Source organism: Salvelinus fontinalis, chromosome 30 (assembly GCF_029448725.1).
Source record: "Salvelinus fontinalis isolate EN_2023a chromosome 30, ASM2944872v1, whole genome shotgun sequence".
In the NCBI taxonomy this organism is placed as follows: Eukaryota; Metazoa; Chordata; class Actinopteri; order Salmoniformes; family Salmonidae; genus Salvelinus; species Salvelinus fontinalis.
The window spans coordinates 15,701,332-15,723,804 of NC_074694.1; the positions used below are offsets into that span (position 1 = coordinate 15,701,332).

The following is a 22,473-nucleotide window of genomic DNA, read 5'->3' on the forward strand; positions in this document are numbered from 1 at the left end:
GAAGGAGTGTTGTATGGCATTGAAGCTTGTCTGGAGGTTTGTTAACACAGTGCCCAAAGAAGGGCCAAAAGTATACAGAATGGTGTCGTCTGCGTAGAGGTGGATCAGAGAATCACCAGCAGCAAGAGTGACATCATTGATGTACACAGAGAAAAGAGTCGGCCTGAGAAATTAACCCTGTGGCACCCCCATAGAGACTGCCAGAGGTCCGGACAACAGGCCCTCCGATTTGACACACTGAACTCTCTCTGACAAGTAGTTGGTGAACCAGGCGAGGCAGTCATTTGAGAAACCAAGGCTGTTGAGTCTGCCCTTTAAGAATGCGGTGATTGACAGAGTCGAAAGCCTTGGCCAGGTCGATGAAGACGGCTGCACAGTATTGTCTTTTACTGATGGCGGTTATGATATCGTTTAGTACCTTGAGCGTGGCTGAGGTGTACCCATAACCAGCTCGGAAACCAGATTGCATAGCGGAGAAGGTACGGTGGGATTCGAAATGGTCGGAGATCTGTTTGTTAACTTGGCTTTTGAAGACTTTAGAAAGGCAGGGTAGGATAGATATAGGTCTGTAACCGTTTGGATCGAGAGTGCCTCCCCCTTTGAAGAGGGCGATGACCGCGGCAGCTTTCCAATCTTTAGGGATCTCAGACGATACGAAGGAGAGGTTGAACAGGCTAGTAAATGGGGTTTCAACATGTGGCGGATCATTTTAGAAAGAGAGGGTCCAGATTGTCTAGCCCAGCTGATTTGTAGGGGTCCAGATTTTGCCGCTCTTTCAGAACATCAGCTATCTGGATTTGGGTGAAGGAGAATGGGGGAGGCTTGGGCAAGTAGCTGTGGGGGGTGCAGAGCTGTTGACTGGAATAGGGGTAGCCAGGTGAAAAGCATGGCCAGCTGTAGAAAAATGCTTATTAAAATTCTCAATTATCGTAGATTTATCGGTAGTGACAGTGTTTCCTAGCTTCAGTGCAGTTTGCAGCTGGCAGGAGGTGCTCCTATTCTCCGTGGACTTTACAGTGTCTAAGAACTTTTTGGAGTTTGTGCTACGGGATGCAAATTTCTGTTTGAAAAAGCTAGGTTTTGTTTTCCTAACTGCCTGTGTATCCTAACTTCCCTGAAAAGTTGCACATCGCAGGGGCTATTCGATGCTAATGCAGTACGCCACAGGATGTTTTTGTGCTGGTCAAGGTCTGGAGTGAACCAAGGGCTATATATATTCTTAGTTCTACATTTTTTTAATGGGGCATGCTTATTTAAGATGGTGAGGAAAGCTCTTTGAAAGAATAACCAGTCATCCTCTACTGACGGAATGAGGTCGATATCCTTCCAGGATACCCGGGCCAGGTCGATTGGAAAGGGCTGCTCACTGAAGTGTTTTAGGGAGCGTTTGACAGTGATGAGGGGTGGTCATTTGACCACGGACCCATTACGGACGCAGGCAATGAGGCAGTGATCGCTGAGATCCTGGTTGAAGACAGCAGAGGTGTATTTAGAGGGCAGGCTGGTCAGGATGATATCTATGAACGTGCTCGTATTTATGGATTTAGCGATGTACCTGGTAGGTTCCATGATAATTTGTGTGAGATTGAGAGCATCAAGTTTAGATTGTAGGACGGATGAGGTGTTAAGCATATCCCAGTTTAGGTCACCTAACAGTACAAACTCTGAAGATAAATGGGGGGCAATTAATTCACATATGGTGTCCAGGGCACAGCTGGGGGCTGAGGGGGGTCTATAACAAGCGGTAACAGTGAGAGACTTATTTCTGGAAAGGTGGATTTTTAAAAGTAGAAGTTCGAACTGTTTGGGCACAGACCTGGATAGCATGGCAGAACTCTGCAGGCTATCTCTGCAGTAGATTGCAACTCCACCCCCTTTGGCAGTTCTATCTTGGTGGAAAATATTGTAGATGGGGATGGAAATTTCAGAATTTTTGGTGGCCTTCCTAAGCCAGGATTCCGACATGGCTAGGACGTCAGGGTTGGCAGAATGCGCTAAAGCAGTGAATAAAACAAACTTAGGGAGGAGGCTTCTGATGTTAATATGCATGAAACCAATGCTTTTATGGTTACAGAAGTCAACAAATAATAGTGTCTGAGGAATAGGGGTGGAACTGGGGGCTACAGGGCCTGGGTTAGCCTCTACATCACCAGAGGAAAAGAGGAGGAGTATGATAAGGGTACGGCTAAAGGCTATATAGCCTTTATATTAAGTTAAAATAAGTGTTCATTCAGTATTTTTGTAATTGTCATTATTACAAATAAATAATTAAAAATTGGCCGATTAATCAGTATCGGCTTTTTTGGTCCTCCAATAATCGGTATCGGTGTTGAAAAATCATAATCGGTCGACATCTACACATAATGCACTTTTACTTTCTTTTCCAACACTTTGTTTTTGCATTATTTAAACCAAATTGAGCATGTTTCATTATTTATTTGAGACTAAATAGATTTTATTTATGTATTATATTTAGTTAAAATAAGTGTTCATTGTTCATTCAGTATTGTTGTAATTGTCATTATTACTAAGATATATATATATATATATATATATATATATATATATATATATATATATATATATATATATATATATATATATATATATATATATATATATATATATATATATATTGGCCGATTAACCGATTAAGCTTTTTGTGGTCCTCCAATAATTGGTAGCGGCGTTGAAAAATCATAGTCGGTCGACCTCTAATAAAAAACACTAAAAAAAATTGAGTTTGCTATTCACAAGAAGCATTGCCTGATGTGAGCCATGCCTCGAACAAAAGAGATCTCAGAAGACCTAATTGTTGACTTGCATAAAGCTGGAAAGGGTTACAAAAAAATTGATGTTCATCAGTCCATGGTAAGACAAATTGTCTATAAATGGAGAAAGTTCAGCACTGTTGCTACTCTCCCTAGGAGTGGCCGTCCTGCAAAGATGACTGCAAGAGCAAAGTGCAGAATGCTCAATGAGGTTAAGAAGAATCCTTGTGTCAGCTAAAGACTTACAGAAATCTCTGGAACATGGTAACATCTCTGTTGACGAGTCTACAATACGTAAAACACTAAACAAGAATGGTGTTCATAGGAGGACACCACGGAAGAAGCCACTGCTGTTCAAAATAAACATTGCTGCACATCTGAAGTTCGCAAAAGAGCACCTGGATGTTCCACAGCGCTACTGGCAAAATATTCTGTGGACAGATTAAACTAAAGTTGAGCTGTTTGGAAGGAACACACACTATGTGTGGAGAAAAAAAGGCACAGCACACCAACATCAAAACCTCATCCCAACTGTAAAGTATGGTGGAGGGAGCATGATGGTTTGGGGCTGCTTTGCTGCCTCAGGCCCTGGATAGCTTGCCATCATCGACGGAAAAATTAATTCCCAAGTTTATCAAGACATTTTGCAGGAGAATGTCAGGCTATCTGTCTGCCAATTGAAGCTCAACAGAAGTTGAGTGATGCAACAGGGCAACGACCCAAAACACAGAAGTAATCAACAACAGAATGGCTTCAACAAGAGAAAATACGCCTTCTGGAGTGGCCCAGTCAGAGTCCTGACCTCAACCCGATTTAAAATGCTGTGGCATGACCTCGAGAGTGGTTCACACCAGACATCCTAAGAATATTGCTGAACTGAAACAGTTTTGTAAAGATGAATGGTCCAAAATTCCCCCTGAACGTTGAAAATGTTTAGTTGAGTTTATTGCTGCCAAAGGAGGGTCAACCGGTTATTAAATCCAAGGGTTCATATACTTTTCCCACCCCAATACTTTTCCCACCCGAACACGGTGTGTTCAATAAAGACATGAAAACGTATAATTGCTTGTGTGTTATTATTTTAAGCAGACTGTGTTTGTCTATTGTTATGACTCATATGAAGATCAGATACAATTTTATGATCAATTTATGCAGAAATCCAGGTAATTCCAAATGGTTCACATACTTTTTCTTGCCACTGTACGTCAAATCCTGAAGATTTAATTTACATTCATTGTTTGCCAAATAGATTCCAACCATCCAGGATGAATCTGACATCGCTGCTACACCACAAACCATGTAAACAGGTTTTTTGATATAACCAAAGTCAAAGCCGTAACACAACATATGAAGTTGAACAGATGAACAGATTATATAATGCAGAGTTGAGGCCCACATTCTGGGAATATTTGAAGACCTACTGGAAGCTCTGTGTCCTGGCATGACCTTGTGAGGCTTTTCTTGACGGTAGGAAAAGCTTGGGTTAGGATGAGGTGCCATCTTGACAGATTTCTTGTTAAGAATAGAACTAACTTTGTTTATGAGACCTTGTTACACAGAATAGTAACTGTGGTAATAAATTGGTATGACTACACCATGATTCTCTTTCAGAAACCTGTCTCCAACACGGTATCCATAATAGAGAGGGCATGAGGTTATTGCTGAGTCACTGAAAGGCTTTACGTCACTCGCTGCGCAGCTACTGTACATGGTGTCAGAGAGAAAACCTGGGAGGGGAGACGACAAGACAAGGTCATCCTTATCCTGTGGTTGAGATGCTACCTATTTGTGTTGCTAACATTCTACAGTATAGGATAGAATGGCAGGTTTTCAGGCATAGCCTCCTCAATCAGCCTGTAAGCCAAGTGCAAAGTCATTGGATGTAGGCCTACTTCACTAGATATCTGTGCTGGTAGCATTTGATTGAATTTGCCTTAGCAGTTCATTACTGTAATGGATATACGGACTGCAGCCACAAAACAACACTACACTAATGCAATTACTCAATATTGATTCCCTGTCAAAATAAAGGTTAAATAAATACAATTAAAATATAACATAACTGGACATTTATTTCAGGCTAATGCAATTTACCATGTGACTTCATTAGACATTCTAAAACATAAGACCAGTAAATTACTAGTAAAAGACTGGCCATGTGCATGATGCATCTAAACTGAAAAAATGCATTCCTGTTCACACACACATTCAATCACTACAACCCCCCGTCCAAACTCTAGAACAGCCATTCAATGGACAATGTGCTTGATGTTTTGACACAACAACTTTGAATTTAATGAAAGAACCCAGTCAGTCGATCCCAACAGAGAGAAATGAGGCACACGCCCACTCCCAATAAATCTTCAGGTTTCTTAACAACGGTAGGAGATCAACTGTTTGAAAAGACTACAATGGCTCCTATCGTTACCCAGGAGGACTAGAGAGACCCGTCTAGAGAGGCTTTACTAGAACAGTGTGATCCCATACACTCACTCACTGTCCTATGCAACAGCCATTGTATATGTTCAAGAAACCATGGCTTGAAATCTAGACGAAGCTCGAATTTACAGACCTTTTGTGTATGAGGCTGTATTTTCTTCCAGTTGTAAAGTATGGGATTTCTAAATTTTGTGAGAAACCGGTCTAATCCTTCCATCTCTGGTAAAACAGCAGTGGATTAGTGGAGTCCCGGCCCAAAGAAACCCCTTGTTAGTGTGTTATTAACTCTAATGCCCAATTATAGAGGTATGGGGACGGACAGTCTTACAGGACTTGAATAGTAAATATTCCTGGTGCCTATTAGACTGCATATCTGAGGAGTATAACTAATGTGCAAATACCCAAATGATTTAGTTTCAAGTGTATTTTAGAAATAATTGTTTCAGGTTAGTGAGTCATTTCCTCTTGAGTTTCCCGTTAAGGGTTGATATGAACAGCTGACTTCCAATGGCACGTCACAGCGCCACTGCGTAACACCACCATCATTAAAACCAAAGCATGTATCCCTCCACACAGAGGCTGTCGCCTCAGCATACTCAGCATGTGAAATACAATGTATCTGATATCGCTAGCAATGTAGCAACATCCACACATCAGAGGTGTCACACCGCACTTGCAATACCGAGAGTGAGATGCATATACTGTAACAGGTGATATGTGACAGGTGCAGTGTGAAAACCTTACTGTGTATTGCTGTAGCCTGGGGCAGGGCGATATAGCCAAAATATCATATCACAATATGTTTGACGGTATGGCGGTATTCTATGGTATTTTATGCTTCTGAATTATAAATGTTCTAAGTATGTTTGATGAGTAGTGTATGACCAGAGGATGGCAACAAATAAATGATTAGTCCTTTTATGGGCTTCCGCCATTCTGATTATTTTATACACAACCAAACTTTGACACAACTGACAGTGAAGTAGTGCAATTTGTGTAACTCTTTTATTTAGCACTGTATCAATATATCGCTATAAGCGGTATTGTAAAAATCCATACCGGTATACTGGTATTCACGATATATCGGCCTACTGTAGCCTAACTGTCCCCACAATAAACAAGAAGTAACAGCATTTGCAATGAGCTATGGTTCTTTTTCTCCATGGTTTCAGTGGGGAACAGTAATACCCATTTAGAGGGATGAAACTTGAGGACCACAGTAAAAGCTTTTTTGTTGTAGAACAGATGTGTCACTGTTTCTGTTTCTGTACTTTCCAACAGTGCAGCCAATCAATTTCAGGAATGTTTCAACCGTATGATATTAAATCATTTGCTGACTTTGTCCATGGCACAGCTACAGTACATGCAGCAGGCTAGTAGTGCATGAATTTCAGCAAACACCATCGAAAAATATTTTGAAGTTCTATGACTGATTGTTTGCTCAAAGCTAAACAATGGCACGGTAACCTGAGTAGATCTACATATTGAGCATGTTACGCAGCTTTGACCGCGCCTGGTGTTTCAACATAGATGTCTATTCGTACTAATGACAGCGACAGATGATGGTGTCACATGCAAGATGAACTGGAGGAAATCCATCCTCCCAACTGGGCTGTTGATTGTTCCATTGTATAATTTTACTGTTATTCTGCACGAGGACGCATATAAACCACACTTTTGTTTAAACCAGGGATGGGCAACTGTCGGCCCGTGGGCCACATGCGGCCGTACCCCCCCCCCCCCCCCCCCCTTTGTAGGCCTGCGGACCAGTGCATCAGCAGTTTTTCTCTTGTTATGCCAGTCACTGACAGTCACTCAATTAGCCCATGTCTAGCCAGCTTTCTAAAGTTGTAGTAATCATGGTCGAATTACAGACCGGGGGCCCCTATTGATTTTGTTAGTTACTCTCACTCAGATATCATATAAAAAAACGGAAGGAAATTTGCTGTAAAACTGCACAAAATGTCCCTTAGGGCCCCCAAAAGGCCAGCTCTGACAACATGTGTGGGTATGGATGTGGTTACGCAGACCCATAAGCCACTGCGGCCCCTCATGATGAGTTCAGATTTTTTTGTGGCCCCCACCCCCATCAAAGTTGCCCATCCCTGGTTTAAAACATCCTAATTATGGATACAACTTCTCTTCTGGGGTAAAAACTACTTGACAGATAATGCTGGTGCAAAGTTTATTTTCCTCATGTTCTTATGACCAAGGATATGTTGCTAGTTTGTTTTGCTTACTCACCGTTTGTTTTGTTTGGTAACTATTATTGTATGAGATGTAGCTAAATAGGTGTTTCATTGATAAACAAAAAGTCACACGGAGATAAGCTTTAGGGAGACTTGAGGCTCTTTGTGCTTTATAGATGAACAACAGACAAAGGCTGTATGAAGACAGTTATAGAGAATGTTCTCAACATCACTGAACTGCCCTACAGCCTAGAGTCATTCCTTAAAATAAAATAATGTGACGAGACTATGACATTGTTCAAGTTACAACATGTTTTGGGGTGTTGTACTTTTTCAGAAGGAACACCCCAGGGTTCGTTAAGTATTATTAGCAAGCTGTCTGGTAGATAAATGGTCTGATGAACAGTTAATGTTAGGGATGCACAATATATCGGTGAACATATCGGAATCGGACGATATTAGCTAAAAATGCCAACATCGGTAACGGCCCGATATCTAGTTTAACACCGATGTGCAAAACCGATGTCAAAGCTGATATACCTATATAATGTAGGTACATGACGTAACGACGCCATGTAAAATTTTGCGCTACACGTGCAACCCAGCATTCCTAACTTATCCCACAATGTCTGCTGTGTGGATCGAGCAGTCAACAAGTCAAGCAGTCATTTGAAAGAGTAAGAACATTTCAGCGAGACACCTCAAAAGGCGAAATCCATTAACGCCAAGATAATGGAATTCATTGCCCTTGACAATCAACCATTCTCTGTCGTGGGTGATGGCTTTCGCAACTAGTCGAGCACCGATACACACTACCAACTGCGCTATTTTTCAAATGTTGCCCTACCGAAGTTACACAGTAATAGCGTCACTGCTATTAGTTTCACAACATACTATGGAATGCCGTTTGGGTCTTTGCGTGTCAAAAAAGATACATGTCAAATAACAATATTTGACAATAACACTATTTGACGGGTTAAATAAGCTTTAAATTTGAGACGTCAAATAACACAGTTCTATTATAGAATATTGTGTGTTCTGAATTTGCACGTGCAAGGCAAGCGCCATTACTATTATCAGTAGCACTGTAAAGCTGAAAAAAAAGTCTGCAAACAAGCAAACACCGGCCACGAACGATGGGTTTACAATACCGCGTTGGTAATTAAGCATTATTTGTTCGACCGCAACTTCTGGGGTAGCTAGCTAGCTTTAGCTTGGTACCTACTGTAGCTAGCACCAATACAATCAGCCTGAAAACAATGACCAGTAGAAACTGCAGTCATTTTCAATATTCTTAGCAATGATTTAGGAATCCTTGTGAGTAAGTATTAGCTAGGTAGCCACTTGTTGTTCACCTATTGAAATTGAACTTCAGTTCATGAAAATAATTAGCTAGCCAGCTACTTAACCCTGTTGCCCAAAGCTAACGTTATAAGCAGCCAGCTAGCTTCATCTGGCTAGTGATGCTCGACCAGACTGGGTTATGTGTTGTGAAGCTAGCCACAATAAGGATTAAGCACAATAGTGGAATATGCGGTTTGCCTTCAAAATAAAAGTACCTCTTTGAAAGTGATGCAGAAGGTTACAATTGGTGGAATCATGCCATATTTAGACTAGATAATGTTAAACAATGTTGAAATGTGAAGCAATAAAATGGGGTATCAGTGTACTCGGTGACACCCACAGAACACAACTGTGAAGATTTTACAAAAAATATTAGTGTTGTAGCTCTTATCGTGGGACTGTGACTGTGTGAAATCCCCCCCCCCCCCCCCCCCCCCAGTCAGCCTGTTGTGTTGTATTGACATTCATAATGCACTGTACAGCTTTACCTAAGGATTTGGGATCAATGAAACGGGGTATCAGTCTACTCAATACCCAAGCTATTTTTTACCAACGTCCTCCTCAGACTTCAAAACATCCAATCAGTATTGTTTTTTCTTGGGAATAGTGTTCAATACACACAGGTTGACAAAAAATGTGGCTCAATTCACAGTTGTTTCAGAGTCCTGCAATAAGAGCTATGACGCTAATGTTCTCAGGGTGTCACTGAGTAGACTGATACCACATGTCATTGATCCACAATCCATTGGTAAGGCTGTACAGTGAAATACGTATACCCCCAAAGCAATTCTAAAGTATTTCTTTATTTATTTCACCTTTATTTGACTAGGCAAGTCAGTTAAGAACAAATTCTTATTTACAATGACGGCCTACCCCGGCCAAACCCAGACGATGCTGGGACAATTGTGCGCCGCTCTATGAGACTCCCAATCACGGCCGGATGTGATACAGCCTGGATTCGAACCAGGGACTGTAGTGATGCCTCTTGCACTGAGATGCAATGCCTTAGACCGCTGCATTCATGTGTGTGTGTTAACTATTTAACTGTACTAGAATGCTTAAAAGGCTGCAAACATTTTAAATATCGGTTATCAGTATCATTTTTTGGGGGGGCAAGGAAAATATCAGATATCGTTATCGGCCAGAAATGTCATATCAGTGCATCACTAGTTAATATATTTTACCAAAACATGAATTATGATTCAGTATTGAACTTCCTCCTTGTTCCCATTATAACTTTGTATTGAGTCCTCAGAAAAGGTGATTTCCAGCTATGTGTCACATTAAAAATAACTCAGATCAAAAACGTTTTACTGCAGTGGGCTAAATCAGGGTCACACAGTGTTTCTTGGTAGTCTTAAAGAAATCTACTTTGAAACAAAAGTATACACCTCACATACATGGTTACGGGCTTAAAAAAAGAAGACACCTGTACCATGTCAGATATAGTTGAAATGTATTACATTTTGAGTTTGCCTCCCAATATTACACTTTATATACATCACAGAAAACTGAAATTTAACAGAACTGTTTGACATAGAAACACCGGATTTTCTGCGGGTTTAAAAAAAATAATGTTTATTAATTATGAAATTATGAAAAATATGAATAACATTCCACCCATGAGGCCACTAGGTCATTTGACTGAAGGAAAGGGGTCCACGGATATGCCTTGTGATAATTTCAAACAGGGATATTCCTGCAGTGGTTGGCAATGCATTGCAAGGCTATTGGCCTGTCTTTTAACGCTGCAGCACAACTCCCTGGCTGCAGGTGACAATGACATTGATCACTAGTATTCAAATGTTCGGCTCAAATCACTGTTGGGCTTGCAACACTTTACAATAACTTTATTTCATAAACTACTGATAAGTAGTGCACATACTAAATGATTATTGCAGTATTATTAAACATTACCAACATTTGTAACGATGTATACGCTCAAGAAGAGTATTTATAATAATCAAAGTAAATAAATAATACTAATAGAATATCGGTTTAGAGTGGTTGCAATTTTTAACATTATGGTAACAATAATAAGTGTGGACCGAAGTCATTTTTAGAAACCAAAATGTTTTTTGTAACATTTGAAGTAGAAGTATGTAGGTGGTTGTAGGGAGCACCAATTATAAAACAGATTGTTGTCTGACCTAGCGCCTGGAGACAAAAGTCAGACACACATTCCAAATGATGCTACATCATATGATTCCATTAGGCTCTAGTCAAGGACCATTAAGCCAGGTCACAGCTGACTGTTTGTTGCTGTCATAGCAACAGCTGAGAGAGAGAGAGAGAGAGAGAGAGAGAGAGAGAGAGAGAGAGAGAGAGAGAGAGAGAGAGAGAGAGAGAGAGAGAGAGATAGCGAGCGAGCGAAACCACATAAATATGCATTGTTAGTGACCACTGGTTAACAAGGAATCACAGTAACATACACAACTAACGCTTTCACACGGATGACCTTTACTCATTCACTGATCGTTCAAATGGTGCAAATAATGTGGGGGAGATGGAAAATATAACGTGGAAAAACAATCACTGTAGGAGACGTAGTCTATTCGAGTTTCACACTATAGGCCTGGTCAGAGATTATGGGTAGGGGGATGATGTCATCCAGCTAGTGGAGAATGCTTTGCTGTAGACAGCATATTGAAAATATAATGTCTTCTGCAGTTCCAGTATTTGACTTGGCCTCAAGTCCTCTCAGCCTGAATGTAATGCTTGATGGACTGATGTAAGTTAATAAGCCTTCTGCATCTTTAGCTGATGGACCATGGTCCTCTCGTTGTTTTGGCCTACATCAATTACAATTTGCTCAATTGGTCAGACTAGAGTTATAACAAAATAGGGCTCATCCACGCAACTATATTCAATCCTTCATAGATACAGATACAGTATGTTCAAGACGAGTAAATAACATCTCCTGCATTATATTTTATTCAAATAAATAAGCATCTCCATAATGAACAGGCCTCCCAAAATACAGCCTAGTCATTTCGAGACTGCTTTTTTTATGTGACAACAGTGACAGTAAAACGCGTTGAGACAGTAATCTTTCTTTAAATTGAGCACCCCCCCCCCCCCCCCCCTCCAATCAATGCAACAGAAACAACATTCTAAATCATTCTAGGCCAATGTCGCACAAATCCAAGACAGTTTGGCTATTTACAAGTGGTAAACATAACCTTCAAAATTATAATGCCAACTGTCAAGGCTGTAGACTACAAGTAAATAGCTTAAACTTTCATGTTTCCATTCACTCCGACCCGCTGTCCGACCCGCTGCAATCAAAACTCATTGCTTGCAAAGCTCACACACTTGTTTAGGGCTGTCATTCGGCTGTAGGCTACCACGGGGCAATTTCCCCATACATGGCTATTTGATCAATATCAAATCATTGTAGGCCTACCAATTAACGCATATATTCAATCAGTATAGGCTAAAGTAATTAGCATACCTTTGTATTTTTCGAGGACATCCTCATAAGCTTGAAGGTATTCCTTTTCATCCGCGAGCATATAACCCGCCGGTATCGCGTTGTAGTGAGCCATTACCGGGGATCCACCATAGAGCTCTACAGGCTGGACCTTCACCAGACGCTGTGACGAGAATGTGTAGCCGACTTGCGGGACACCATCCGGACTGAGGAGTGATCCGCGCTGTTGTTCCATGCAAGGAACCCCCCCCCCCCCCCCCCCCCCCTCGCCCCTGTCGTCGTCGATCAAACAACCAATAGGCGACTCGCCTCTCCGGCGTCATGAGAATCCCGGTTGTGTTCTGTGACAGTCTGGGAGGGAGGGAGAAAAGGGCTGCTGGACAAGAGAATACTAATGCACGCGCCTCCCCTCCTTGTACCAACATTCCAGCAATACCGGGAGGCTAATGCGACTGTTCATTACAAAATCAGTCATCATGAACTGCTGTGTTAAATAAGCATTAATAAGCACTGATACCATACCAGTAATTTCAAGACAGTCCACAATGTTTTCATTTTCATTTAACATAAACTCTATCTAAATGTTTTACTTGTTTGGCATTGCCTATTACAGATATAGGATCTTAATTTGACCACTTTCTCAGGGGAGTCAAATAATTATGAGGCAACAATAAATGTGAATTATTGTGTGGATTATAATTGCATTTTGAAGGGGTTGATACATGTTTAGTTTGGGCAAATCAAGTCTGATATTTTAGTGGAAATTAGAACATTTAGAAGTATTTTTTAACCTTGAATAGACTACAAGTTAGCATTTCCTGCTGCACAGGAAATGTCCTGCAACAACAGGGTGATCAAATTAAGATCATACACCTGTAGGCCTATTTTTAATCCAACATACATAATCCAATGTTTATAAAAGGATGACAACTGTCATAATTCATAAATCAAGGCCTATATTATATTTGTTAAAAAATATAGATGCTTCAAAATTATGTCTCACTGATCAAAAAAATGATTTTTGTTATACATATGATACACTGAGCTGGAATATTGCATATATTTTTCCATCTGTGTTGCATGAGTCTGCATGTAGCCCACATGCTACAGCAGGCAGAGAAGAGGTTCTCACAGGTCCTAACATTAAAAGGGTTTCATTCTAGAGGAAATGCAGTCCAGAATGAACAGATGATGCTGATGATTATGCATTTCAACATAGTCCAGGCTCTATTCAACCAGATTATTTCCATAAAATACAGAGAATCAATAGGCCAATGCTTTCTAAGGAGAAGTGATCAAGACTGGTATGGACAAAAGTCACAGACATGAATAAGATTAACAAAAGGGGCGAAATCAGGGGGCAAGTATTTCACAGTATCAGACATCATTGGGAAAGGGTCAGATGCATCTAAATGTATGTAAATTGTAATGTATTTTGTCAGTAATGTCTTCTTCGTTATGTATCGGACCCCAGTAAGACGAGCTGTCACCATTGGCGTCGGCTAATGGGGATCCTATCAAATCAAATCCACCTGAACAATGACTACACCCTGCCATAAGGAAGATTCAGGACTGGTGAATTGAAGGGATAGATCAACCAAACTATATTAACCTAATTATTTTTGAACTAGTAAGTAATCCATGGATCCTGAGATTCAGGTAACAAAAATGATGGGTTTTAGGACTACTCACATCATGAACAAAACAATAAGGGCCCCTTTTAGAAACATCAAATAGCATTTCATACCAAGCAACACACTGAAGGTTGTACATGTGATAGGCAATAGCATATGTAGCCTTATAATAACATAATGTTGGTCGTATGATCATATCAGGCTGGATTATGATATGTTATACAATGGATGGGTCTAATCCTGAATGCCGATTGGTTAAAACCGCATTCCAGCCAGTGTCTATAATCACATCAGGCTTAATTATGATATGATAGACTCCTGTTGCTCCATTTTTATCAAAGCCAAACATTCTGTTGAGGAATGTCATCAAGCAGGAAAAGATGATAAGTGGGCGAGACGGCACACCCTGCAGATATACCCATATTCCCATTACCATTGCCAACCAAATACTTGCCTTTATAGTTATGGTTCTGATCATCTGACTAACGATTAATTCCTGAATTGAAAAGTGCATAGGCCTATCACAGCCACTGAACTGAAATGATGGTCTGAGAACAGTCTTTTTGCAAAAAAGAAACAAACAAAAAAACAATGCCTTTAGCAAGGTGGCCCGTGGAATGTATCATTACTCGGCCTACTCTCATTTGTTTCACAGACTGCATTTGCAGCATGCCACATGGTTCAAGTAGTGTGAAATTCCCAGCTGATGGCATAGATGTTGATCAAATGATTCCTATCACAGTTTTTTTTCAAATCATTAAAACGTGTTAATCAAATAAACATCATCAGACCAACATAAAAGTTGCACTCATAAAGGCCCTGCAGCTGATAAACCCATGTATTAAAGGATTACAATAAATATTCAAATTCCGGTTCTAATAGTCTAATGCACAGCCTTATGCACAGGCAATGATGACTGCTCCTTGCACTTTCACCTAAAGAACTCAATCTCAACAGCCATTGGACGGTCAATAGAATAGAGGATTAATGTGAGCATTCCAACACAGCAAATAACGTACCTCGCCTACAGGTTTTGACATGGATTTATTAATTTGTGTTATAGTCTATTCTTATGAGACAGAAGCTTAATTATGGGCTACAGAAGCCTACACACATGTATGGCTTTGTCTGAATTGGACATGTATCAGAAGTGACAGTGGCTGACTGCTTATATATGGGACTGTCCAGCAGCTGCTTCAGTCTATACTGTAATTGCCCATAGTTCATTTATAGGGAGAATAAATATAACCTGTAGCCTGTAGCCTACACATCAGAGTTGCTATGTGCCATATCTGATAGATGTGCAAAATCAATAGGCTTTGATGTTATATTATCAGCAGCACATAAACGATCGCTTAGGGCCCCAGCGGTAGCTTAGGGCCCCCCCACCCCCCTAAAAATCAGGGTCTCAATTTACTGTTGAGAGTTAGAATAGTAGACTAACAAAGTGCAGGTTCTAAATTTGGTTGTGGATCAGAAATGTTTCACTTGTTATGTCAGTCACTGACAGTCACTCAATTAGCCAGGTCAGCTAACAATTTTTTATTGCAAAATTGAATTTTGTTTCTCTCTGCCTCCATAGCAAAATTAATAGAATTGCATGAAATTTGACATAAAATCGCATAAATGTCTCTTTCTGCCCCATGGCAAAATGTGTAGAATTGCAGGAAATTCGCTTCAAAAGTATTTTATTATCCACTTTAGGGCCACTAAAATGTTTTGCCCGCGAGTAAGGGGGGGCAACCAAATCTCGCTTAGAGACCCCAAAAGGCTAGAGCCGGCCCTGACAATCAATTAAATATGGGCACTCACCTGCAATCCTGAGCACAGCTCTCTCTGCTGGATCCAAAACGGATCCTCCCTGAATTTGTCGCTTATGTCGCTGGTGTCTTGGTAGGTTCCAGGGTAAAGTGTCCCCCGGTGCCGGTGAGACTGACCCAGATTTAAGACTATAATCATCTTCGTCCGAGAAATCCGCCGATGAAGACATGGAACAGTGAAGGGAAGCGTTGCCAGAACCGGAGCTCTGTTGAAACAATAGAAATAAATTATCAATGTGTTGCTCGCTCCATCGTAACACAAATATGACAACACACATATGAGCACAGTCAGAAAGACACAATGTAACATGTCTCACCATCGCTACTCCTACGGTTGCCTAAACTGATGTGCGTAATGTAAATGTACATTGCTCCAAAGAGGCACCGTAGTGTGAGCCACCAGCTCGCCTAGCAATGATCTCTGATTCAACAATAAAAAGCTAAAGCAGAAGCAGGCAGCTAGAATGAAAATCAATTGTATCTGGCTCCCCCGCCAGGCCAGAAATAAGACTTACCGCTGTATACATGGTATCAGTTGATTATATCGAAATCCTTTATCCACTTGCTGTAAACTCAGACAGCGGCTATGTTATTTTTAATCAGAACCACACCCTTCTAGCGATGCACTCTGCTCATTACATTATGCTTGTCTCCCCTTTGAGTTGAGAACCCGAAATGATGTCAAGTCCCCAGAGAGTGTGCACAGATTGGGCCAGGGAGAGTAGAATGCGATGCGAGAGCTGTAGCATGTCAACGCGTCACCATCCTAGGATACAGAAGAGGGCGGATGGAGACTGGAGGAGCCAGACGCTGTATTTATTCAATCGGCAAACTGTGGCCAATGACGCGGTCTTACAGCGCCTTCCTGGGTGGATGCGTGTCTAGTGGTAACTGCGTAGTCTCCATGTTTACCGTCCAAAACCAATCAGAAATCCAGAGACTGGTCCATGAGCATCCTTTGTGATGCACAGTCGAGTTGTTGTTTTGCTGCCTGATGCGCATGTGCTCTGTGTGCCATTCATTAGAAATGTTACTAGTTGACAATGAATGTGAAATTTTAGAGCACTGTCCTTATAATCTGTAGGAAGTCCAAATAAAAATGTATGCATTCTGTTGGGATATTTATGATGCTCTTGTCTGTCTGTCTGTCTGTCTGTCTAGGCCGTCTCTCTGTGTCTAGGCTCTGTGATAGGGTAACTGATGTCATAAGGTGAATGCACCAATTTGTAAGTCGCTCTGGATAAGAGCGTCTGCTAAATGACTTAAATGTAAATGTAAAATGTAACTGAGCAAGTACATAACTAATACTTATCCACACCGTGTGATGACACATCGAGGCAGGGTGTGGCTGCTCAAATAGCAATAGGTTATACAGTCATATGTTGAGTTCGATTGCACAATTATAGAACAGCTTTGCTGTTTAAGTTTAAACTAGAGTAGGACATTAAAAGCCCAGTGCAGTCAACATTCTGTTTTTTCTGTGTTTTGTATCATATTGCACAACAGCTTATGCAACACACACTGTAAAAGTGAGAAAACATTTGATCAGTGTTATTTCACTATAGTTGCTGGTTGAAAATACAGGACCTTCTAATCAGCAGGTTTGCATTGGTGTTACAGCTTTCCATGGTGACATCACCATGCAGTAAATTGGTTAATAGACCAATAACAAAGACTGTTCCGAACCTCTCTGCCAATAACAGCTAGTTTTCAGCTTCCCCCTCCCCACTCATACCACTCCCTGTCACGTTCCTGACCTATTTCTGTTAGTTTGTTGTATGTGTTAGTTGGTCAGGACGTGAGTTTGGGTGGGCATTCTATGTTGTCTGTTTCTATGTTGGTTTAGGGTTGCCTGGTATGGCTCTTAATTAGAGGCAGGTGTTTGGCGTTCCTCTAATTGAGAGTCATATTTAGGTAGGTTGTTTCACAGTGTTTGTGGTGGGTGGTTGTCTCCTGTGTCAGTGTTTGTCGCACCATACTGGACTGTTCGGTTTGTTTTTGTACATCTCATTTTGTGTAGTCTATTTTCCCTGTTCGTGCGTTCTTCGTGTTTAATGTAAGTTCGTCGTCCAGGTCTGTCTACTCCGTTTGTTGTTTTGTTAGTTATAGTGAAGTTCGTGTTTTTTCGTCTTGTCTTTAAATAAATTATGTGTTCACAACCCGCTGCGCCTTGGTTCCATCACTACTCCTCCTTTTCGGTTGAAGAGGAGGAGGACTACCGTTACACTCCCAGACAGTCCTATCAAAATTCTTGCATGAGAAATCGTTTTTTGCTCAAAACTATTTTTGCCATTATAATGAAAATATATGACAGTAAAGTACTTAATTGTCACCCAGAAATTATATGATATTGATATAAAAACGGCTACATTGGGCCTTTAACAATTAACTCTGGGTATATCACAGTCAATCACCAACATTTGATTCCCCATGGGTGTATCAACAAAGCATGCTCTTGCTCAATGGTGAAAGCAATCATGCTTGAAATGGTGCAAATAATGCATGATATGACCTAAATATAATGATCCATGAACTTTGTTTTTGAATTCCTTATATTTGAGTGATAGTAAGTCATTGTTATACACTCCAAATTGCAACAGTAAAATATCTCATGAACCAAAATCACTTCCTAGTTTTAGACCACTGAGCCATGGTCAAATCATGCTGTAGCGAATTCAGGGAGTAGCCCTGACCGGGACTCCAACTGTGGTCCAGCGACTGTGAAGCCAACACCTTAACTGTTAAAGGGATAGTTCACCCATATCACAAAATAACATATTGGTTTTCTTACTATGTAAACAGTGTATGGAGTAGGTATGACAGCAATCCATGCTTTGGTTTTATTTCCCTGGCAATGTTTCCAAATGCTAATTTTTTTGCATTTGTTGCACAAATCCCGTTCAAGTCATAGGACCGATGTTAGCATTTTTCACGCATCTTGTCCAGACCATCTGAACGTATCTAAAATTAATTGTGAATCTAATCAAAGTCACTTATAGATGATTTGAACATGATGTGAGAAAAATGCTAATATCAGTCCCATCACTTGAATGCGATTTGTGGCACACTTGCTAAATGCTATATGAGATTTGTGCATTCAGAAACACTACCAACTAAACTAAAACAAAGCATGGACTGCTGTCATACATTGTCCATAGACTGCTTGCAGGTTTAAAGAAAGCAATAAGGGTAGCCCCAACCAGGATTTGAACCTTGGTACAGCCAAGTTTAGACTGTTAAGCCACACCTTGGGCATGGCATAGGGAAATAAAATTAAAAAATCTACTTCATAATCATAATCTCCAGCACCACCCCGACTGTGTTTGATTATAAAAACGATAGAGGAAGATAAGTGTTTCCTATGACATCATCCCTGTGCATCGTTTGATTTTAACCAATTATGAGTAGGCATTGTCTAGTATTGCCTACTAATTGGTTTATGATGTCATTGGAAACATTTATCTTCTTCTATCTTTTTTATAACAAAACATAGAAACGTGCAAATTTCACATATGTTGATGTTGGGGTGGTGCTGGATATGATGAATATGAAGCAGAACATGTTTCAAATTTCCCGTTAACGGTTTAGGTGTTGGCTTAACAGTTCACCACATTGTGTCAGAAGTGGGATGGTGCCCTTGAGGCCAGGCGTGTACACGTGAGGGACTTCTTTATAGTGAAGCGTCCAGACATACTTTCCCTGAAGGATGGGGGTAATGTATCGACCCTAACCCGACACCTAGCGACCTCATCAAGGTCAAACGTCTTAAAGGGATAGTTCACTCAAATTACAAAAGTACATACTCTGCCTGATGACAAGAGGTCTGACTCTGAAGGCCTACATTATCTTTATTGTGATCATAGCTTGAAAGTGACAAAAGAAACAAACCCCTACCACCTCAAACAAAGCATAAGCGAAACACTTGTTTTAATTGCCCGGGTCGCCCACCCCATACTTTGCCTTACGACTCAAACTGGGTCATTCCGCTTCTATCTATCTATCTATCTATCTATCTATCTATCTATCTATCTATCTATCTATCTATCTATCTATCTATCTATCTATCTATCTATCTATCTATCTATCTATCATTCGCTACATTGCAGAGAAGAAACGAACGTCCGTGGGCGTACGTGTAGCGTTTGGCCGGAGCAAGGAGTTTGGGTAGACAGCCACCAGCAAACAGAATCTAACTTGATTTACTTTTTTATCCGTTAGGCTACAAGTCAAGAGCAATGAATATTGGTAATACTTCCTGCTACAAGGCCACAGCATCCAGCATTATGTCAGAAATAAGACAATAAAGACTGCATTCTCCATAGATTTTAGATTAGTTAGCCTAATATTTGCTTCATATTTTCTTGCCTGTGAATTTAAAAAGTCCCAAAGCAATTTAGATGATTTTTTTTTTTTAACTGTACATGGTAGGCTATTGCTACCATCCATAATAAATTAAGAATCAAGATATTTTTTGAGAACTTGAGGGTACAAGAGAAAAGGATCCATCAGTAAATGTCCATGTTTACAGAAACCAAACATTATACATTTGGGACAAGTAACATTCAAATTGACATTGTTAATCTATTATAGGCCTATACTATTTTAAATTCTAGAGGTAATTGTAATGAATATTGGCCATTTGAAACAATGTAATCATAACACAAAGAGGTCTAGACATCTTAATGTCATGCATCTCAGTTGTAACTTGAGTCGTGCATCTCAGTTGTAACTTGAAAGTCCATACTGAGCAAGATTCATCCAGAATAAACAAAGAAAATGTAGACACACCCAAAAGCACACATGTACCAACATTTTGTCTACATCCTGCTCTTTGCCCCAGTAGAGTTTGGCATATGTTGAGGCTTAAGGATTGTAGCCTACAATGGAGATGATTGTTAATCTAAAATATCGACAATAATTTGCTTGCATTATTATTATGGCATTGTACTACGTCAAATGTTTGCTTGGTGCGTGTATCAACATGTAAAATGACAACATGAGCAATATCAAGAAATTGCTGAACTTTCAAGGCTTCAACTTCAAATACCATCGCCAGGATGTAGTACGGAAGGTCAAACTATTGAAGGCTAACTGTTGCGTAAAAAACATCCAATAATTGCATCGATGTTAATTGGGATTACGCGCGCATTTTATGTTGGTTACTTTAATAATTTAAGGACCCATATCATCACTGTAGCATGTATTTGTTAATTGAAAAATAGAAAGTAAATCGGCCTACTGATAATTGACCAAGGCAGATTTAATTTATAATGGATACCCTAAATGACAATGACTGGCATTAGGCTATAATTACGCAAGAATATACCTACGGGTTTGCGTGTTGGGGTGACTTGTACTGAGTGATAGAAGTCTGGAAGGACTCTTTTCTTCACTTTTCGTTTCCTCACAGTTGTGGACGAGTCACTCTGATGATCACTCTGGGGAATTTCGACAAGAGGCTTTTCCTCTGCCACTCGAGCGCGTGCCCTCCTGGCATGGCGCGGACTGTGCCTGAAACCCTGTAAAAACATGGCACATCATGTCCAAAAAGGAGAGAGAAAAAGATGCCGAAATTGTTTAATATGCTTGAGACATTTAACTAGTTGGATGATCAATGTATTATTATGGATCACACTGACAAATATTGTCATTAATGGATGGAACTTTGGTTTTGGATTGCTATGAACCTAATAAGTTAATTGTGTAATTAAGTGGTTTTTAATGTTCAATTTGTAATCGCCTATGTTGGCATATTTTGTCATTTTTCAATAAAATGTGGATTTTTTCCCCAGAATAGTCAAGCTGCATAAAGTGCAGAATCACTCACATTATTTATTGATCACACATGCGCAATGCGCATAACACAGAGTCCTAACAATAGCGCACCAACACAACTCCCAAAAGTATACGGTAAAGTATAATAAAAGTAACACAGAGCAGCATATAGTTGTACTTCCTTCACAGTCTTGTATTTGAAAGAAAACATTGGCTACTTACTGACCTTGACCGAACTAAAAACGAATGATTACCTCTGATCGAAAATGATGCGTCCGGAGACCAGCTTCTAGGACAAATGAAAAGATGTTTAACTCACTCGGATACTTTCAAACACATCACAAAGCACATGGCTACATTTAGGGTATCGTAATGACATCATAGACTACCATTAGACAAATTAAGACTGAATAAAGTGGAAAATATATATTTGGACACTGATAGTAATAGATGATTTCATCATCAAGGCCATGCACATAGCAGTGAGTCTACACTAAACTGTAGCCAATGCTATGTTTATCTGCTGAAAATAATGGCGATTCAAGTGTGTCAAGTAGCTTAAAATAGCACAGGATACACTTTAGGCTATATCATATTTAACAGGTAATCGTGTGAAAATGCTTGAACATATTGCAGACATGCCACGCATTTGGTTTGGTGGATTAGCCGCACTGCTTGAAGATGCTGACGACGCCTCTACTCACCGCGACTCCTTGAGCGCCCTGAAAGCACAGATTTTATGGGATGTTTCCCGTTACGAAGCCTCCGATGCCAGCAACAGAAAAAAAGAATTGTTGCAATAGTTCCAAGCAACAGCAGCAATAATAGCAAAACAACTTGAATACTATACGGTCTCAATAAGACCAAAAACGCTGCAGCAATCATTATAAAACGCGATGTAGGGCAGCGCCTCCTGCGCACAGACAACCGGCTCTGGGCTTGCTGTCCTATATACTGAAAGCGAAGGTAATATTATTGACAGGATATAGTGAACGTCTCATTGCAGCCCGAAACATAGGCTAGACTACAGACTATCCTCCAGTTCTATTGATTTCAATAATGTAAGGC

The 22,473-nt window shown here is 40.3% G+C and overlaps 1 protein-coding gene across 21 annotated transcripts in view; it reads right to left on the bottom strand.

Moving 5' to 3' along the window:
* LOC129828714 (dystonin-like) overlaps window positions 1-22,466 on the bottom strand; it is a 200,145-nt gene extending 177,679 nt beyond the window's left edge. For 7 of the 21 annotated variants that reach the window (XM_055889864.1, XM_055889866.1, XM_055889860.1 and 4 more), the window contains exons 1-4: window positions 22,110-22,466; window positions 21,660-21,694; window positions 20,961-21,149; window positions 15,623-15,836 (exon numbers count right to left, since the gene is read on the bottom strand). In XM_055889864.1, coding sequence (XP_055745839.1) covers window positions 15,623-15,836; window positions 20,961-21,149; window positions 21,660-21,694; window positions 22,110-22,290 — 619 coding nt within the window. In that variant the 5' untranslated portion in view covers window positions 22,291-22,466. Of the gene's footprint in view, window positions 1-12,197; window positions 12,386-15,622; window positions 15,837-15,947; window positions 16,054-16,145; window positions 16,565-20,960; window positions 21,150-21,659; window positions 21,695-22,109 lie in introns of those variants that run through there. The other 14 variants (XM_055889877.1, XM_055889859.1, XM_055889858.1 and 11 more) reach the window with 9 other exon arrangements.
* Between the last annotated feature and the right edge of the window lie 7 nt (window positions 22,467-22,473).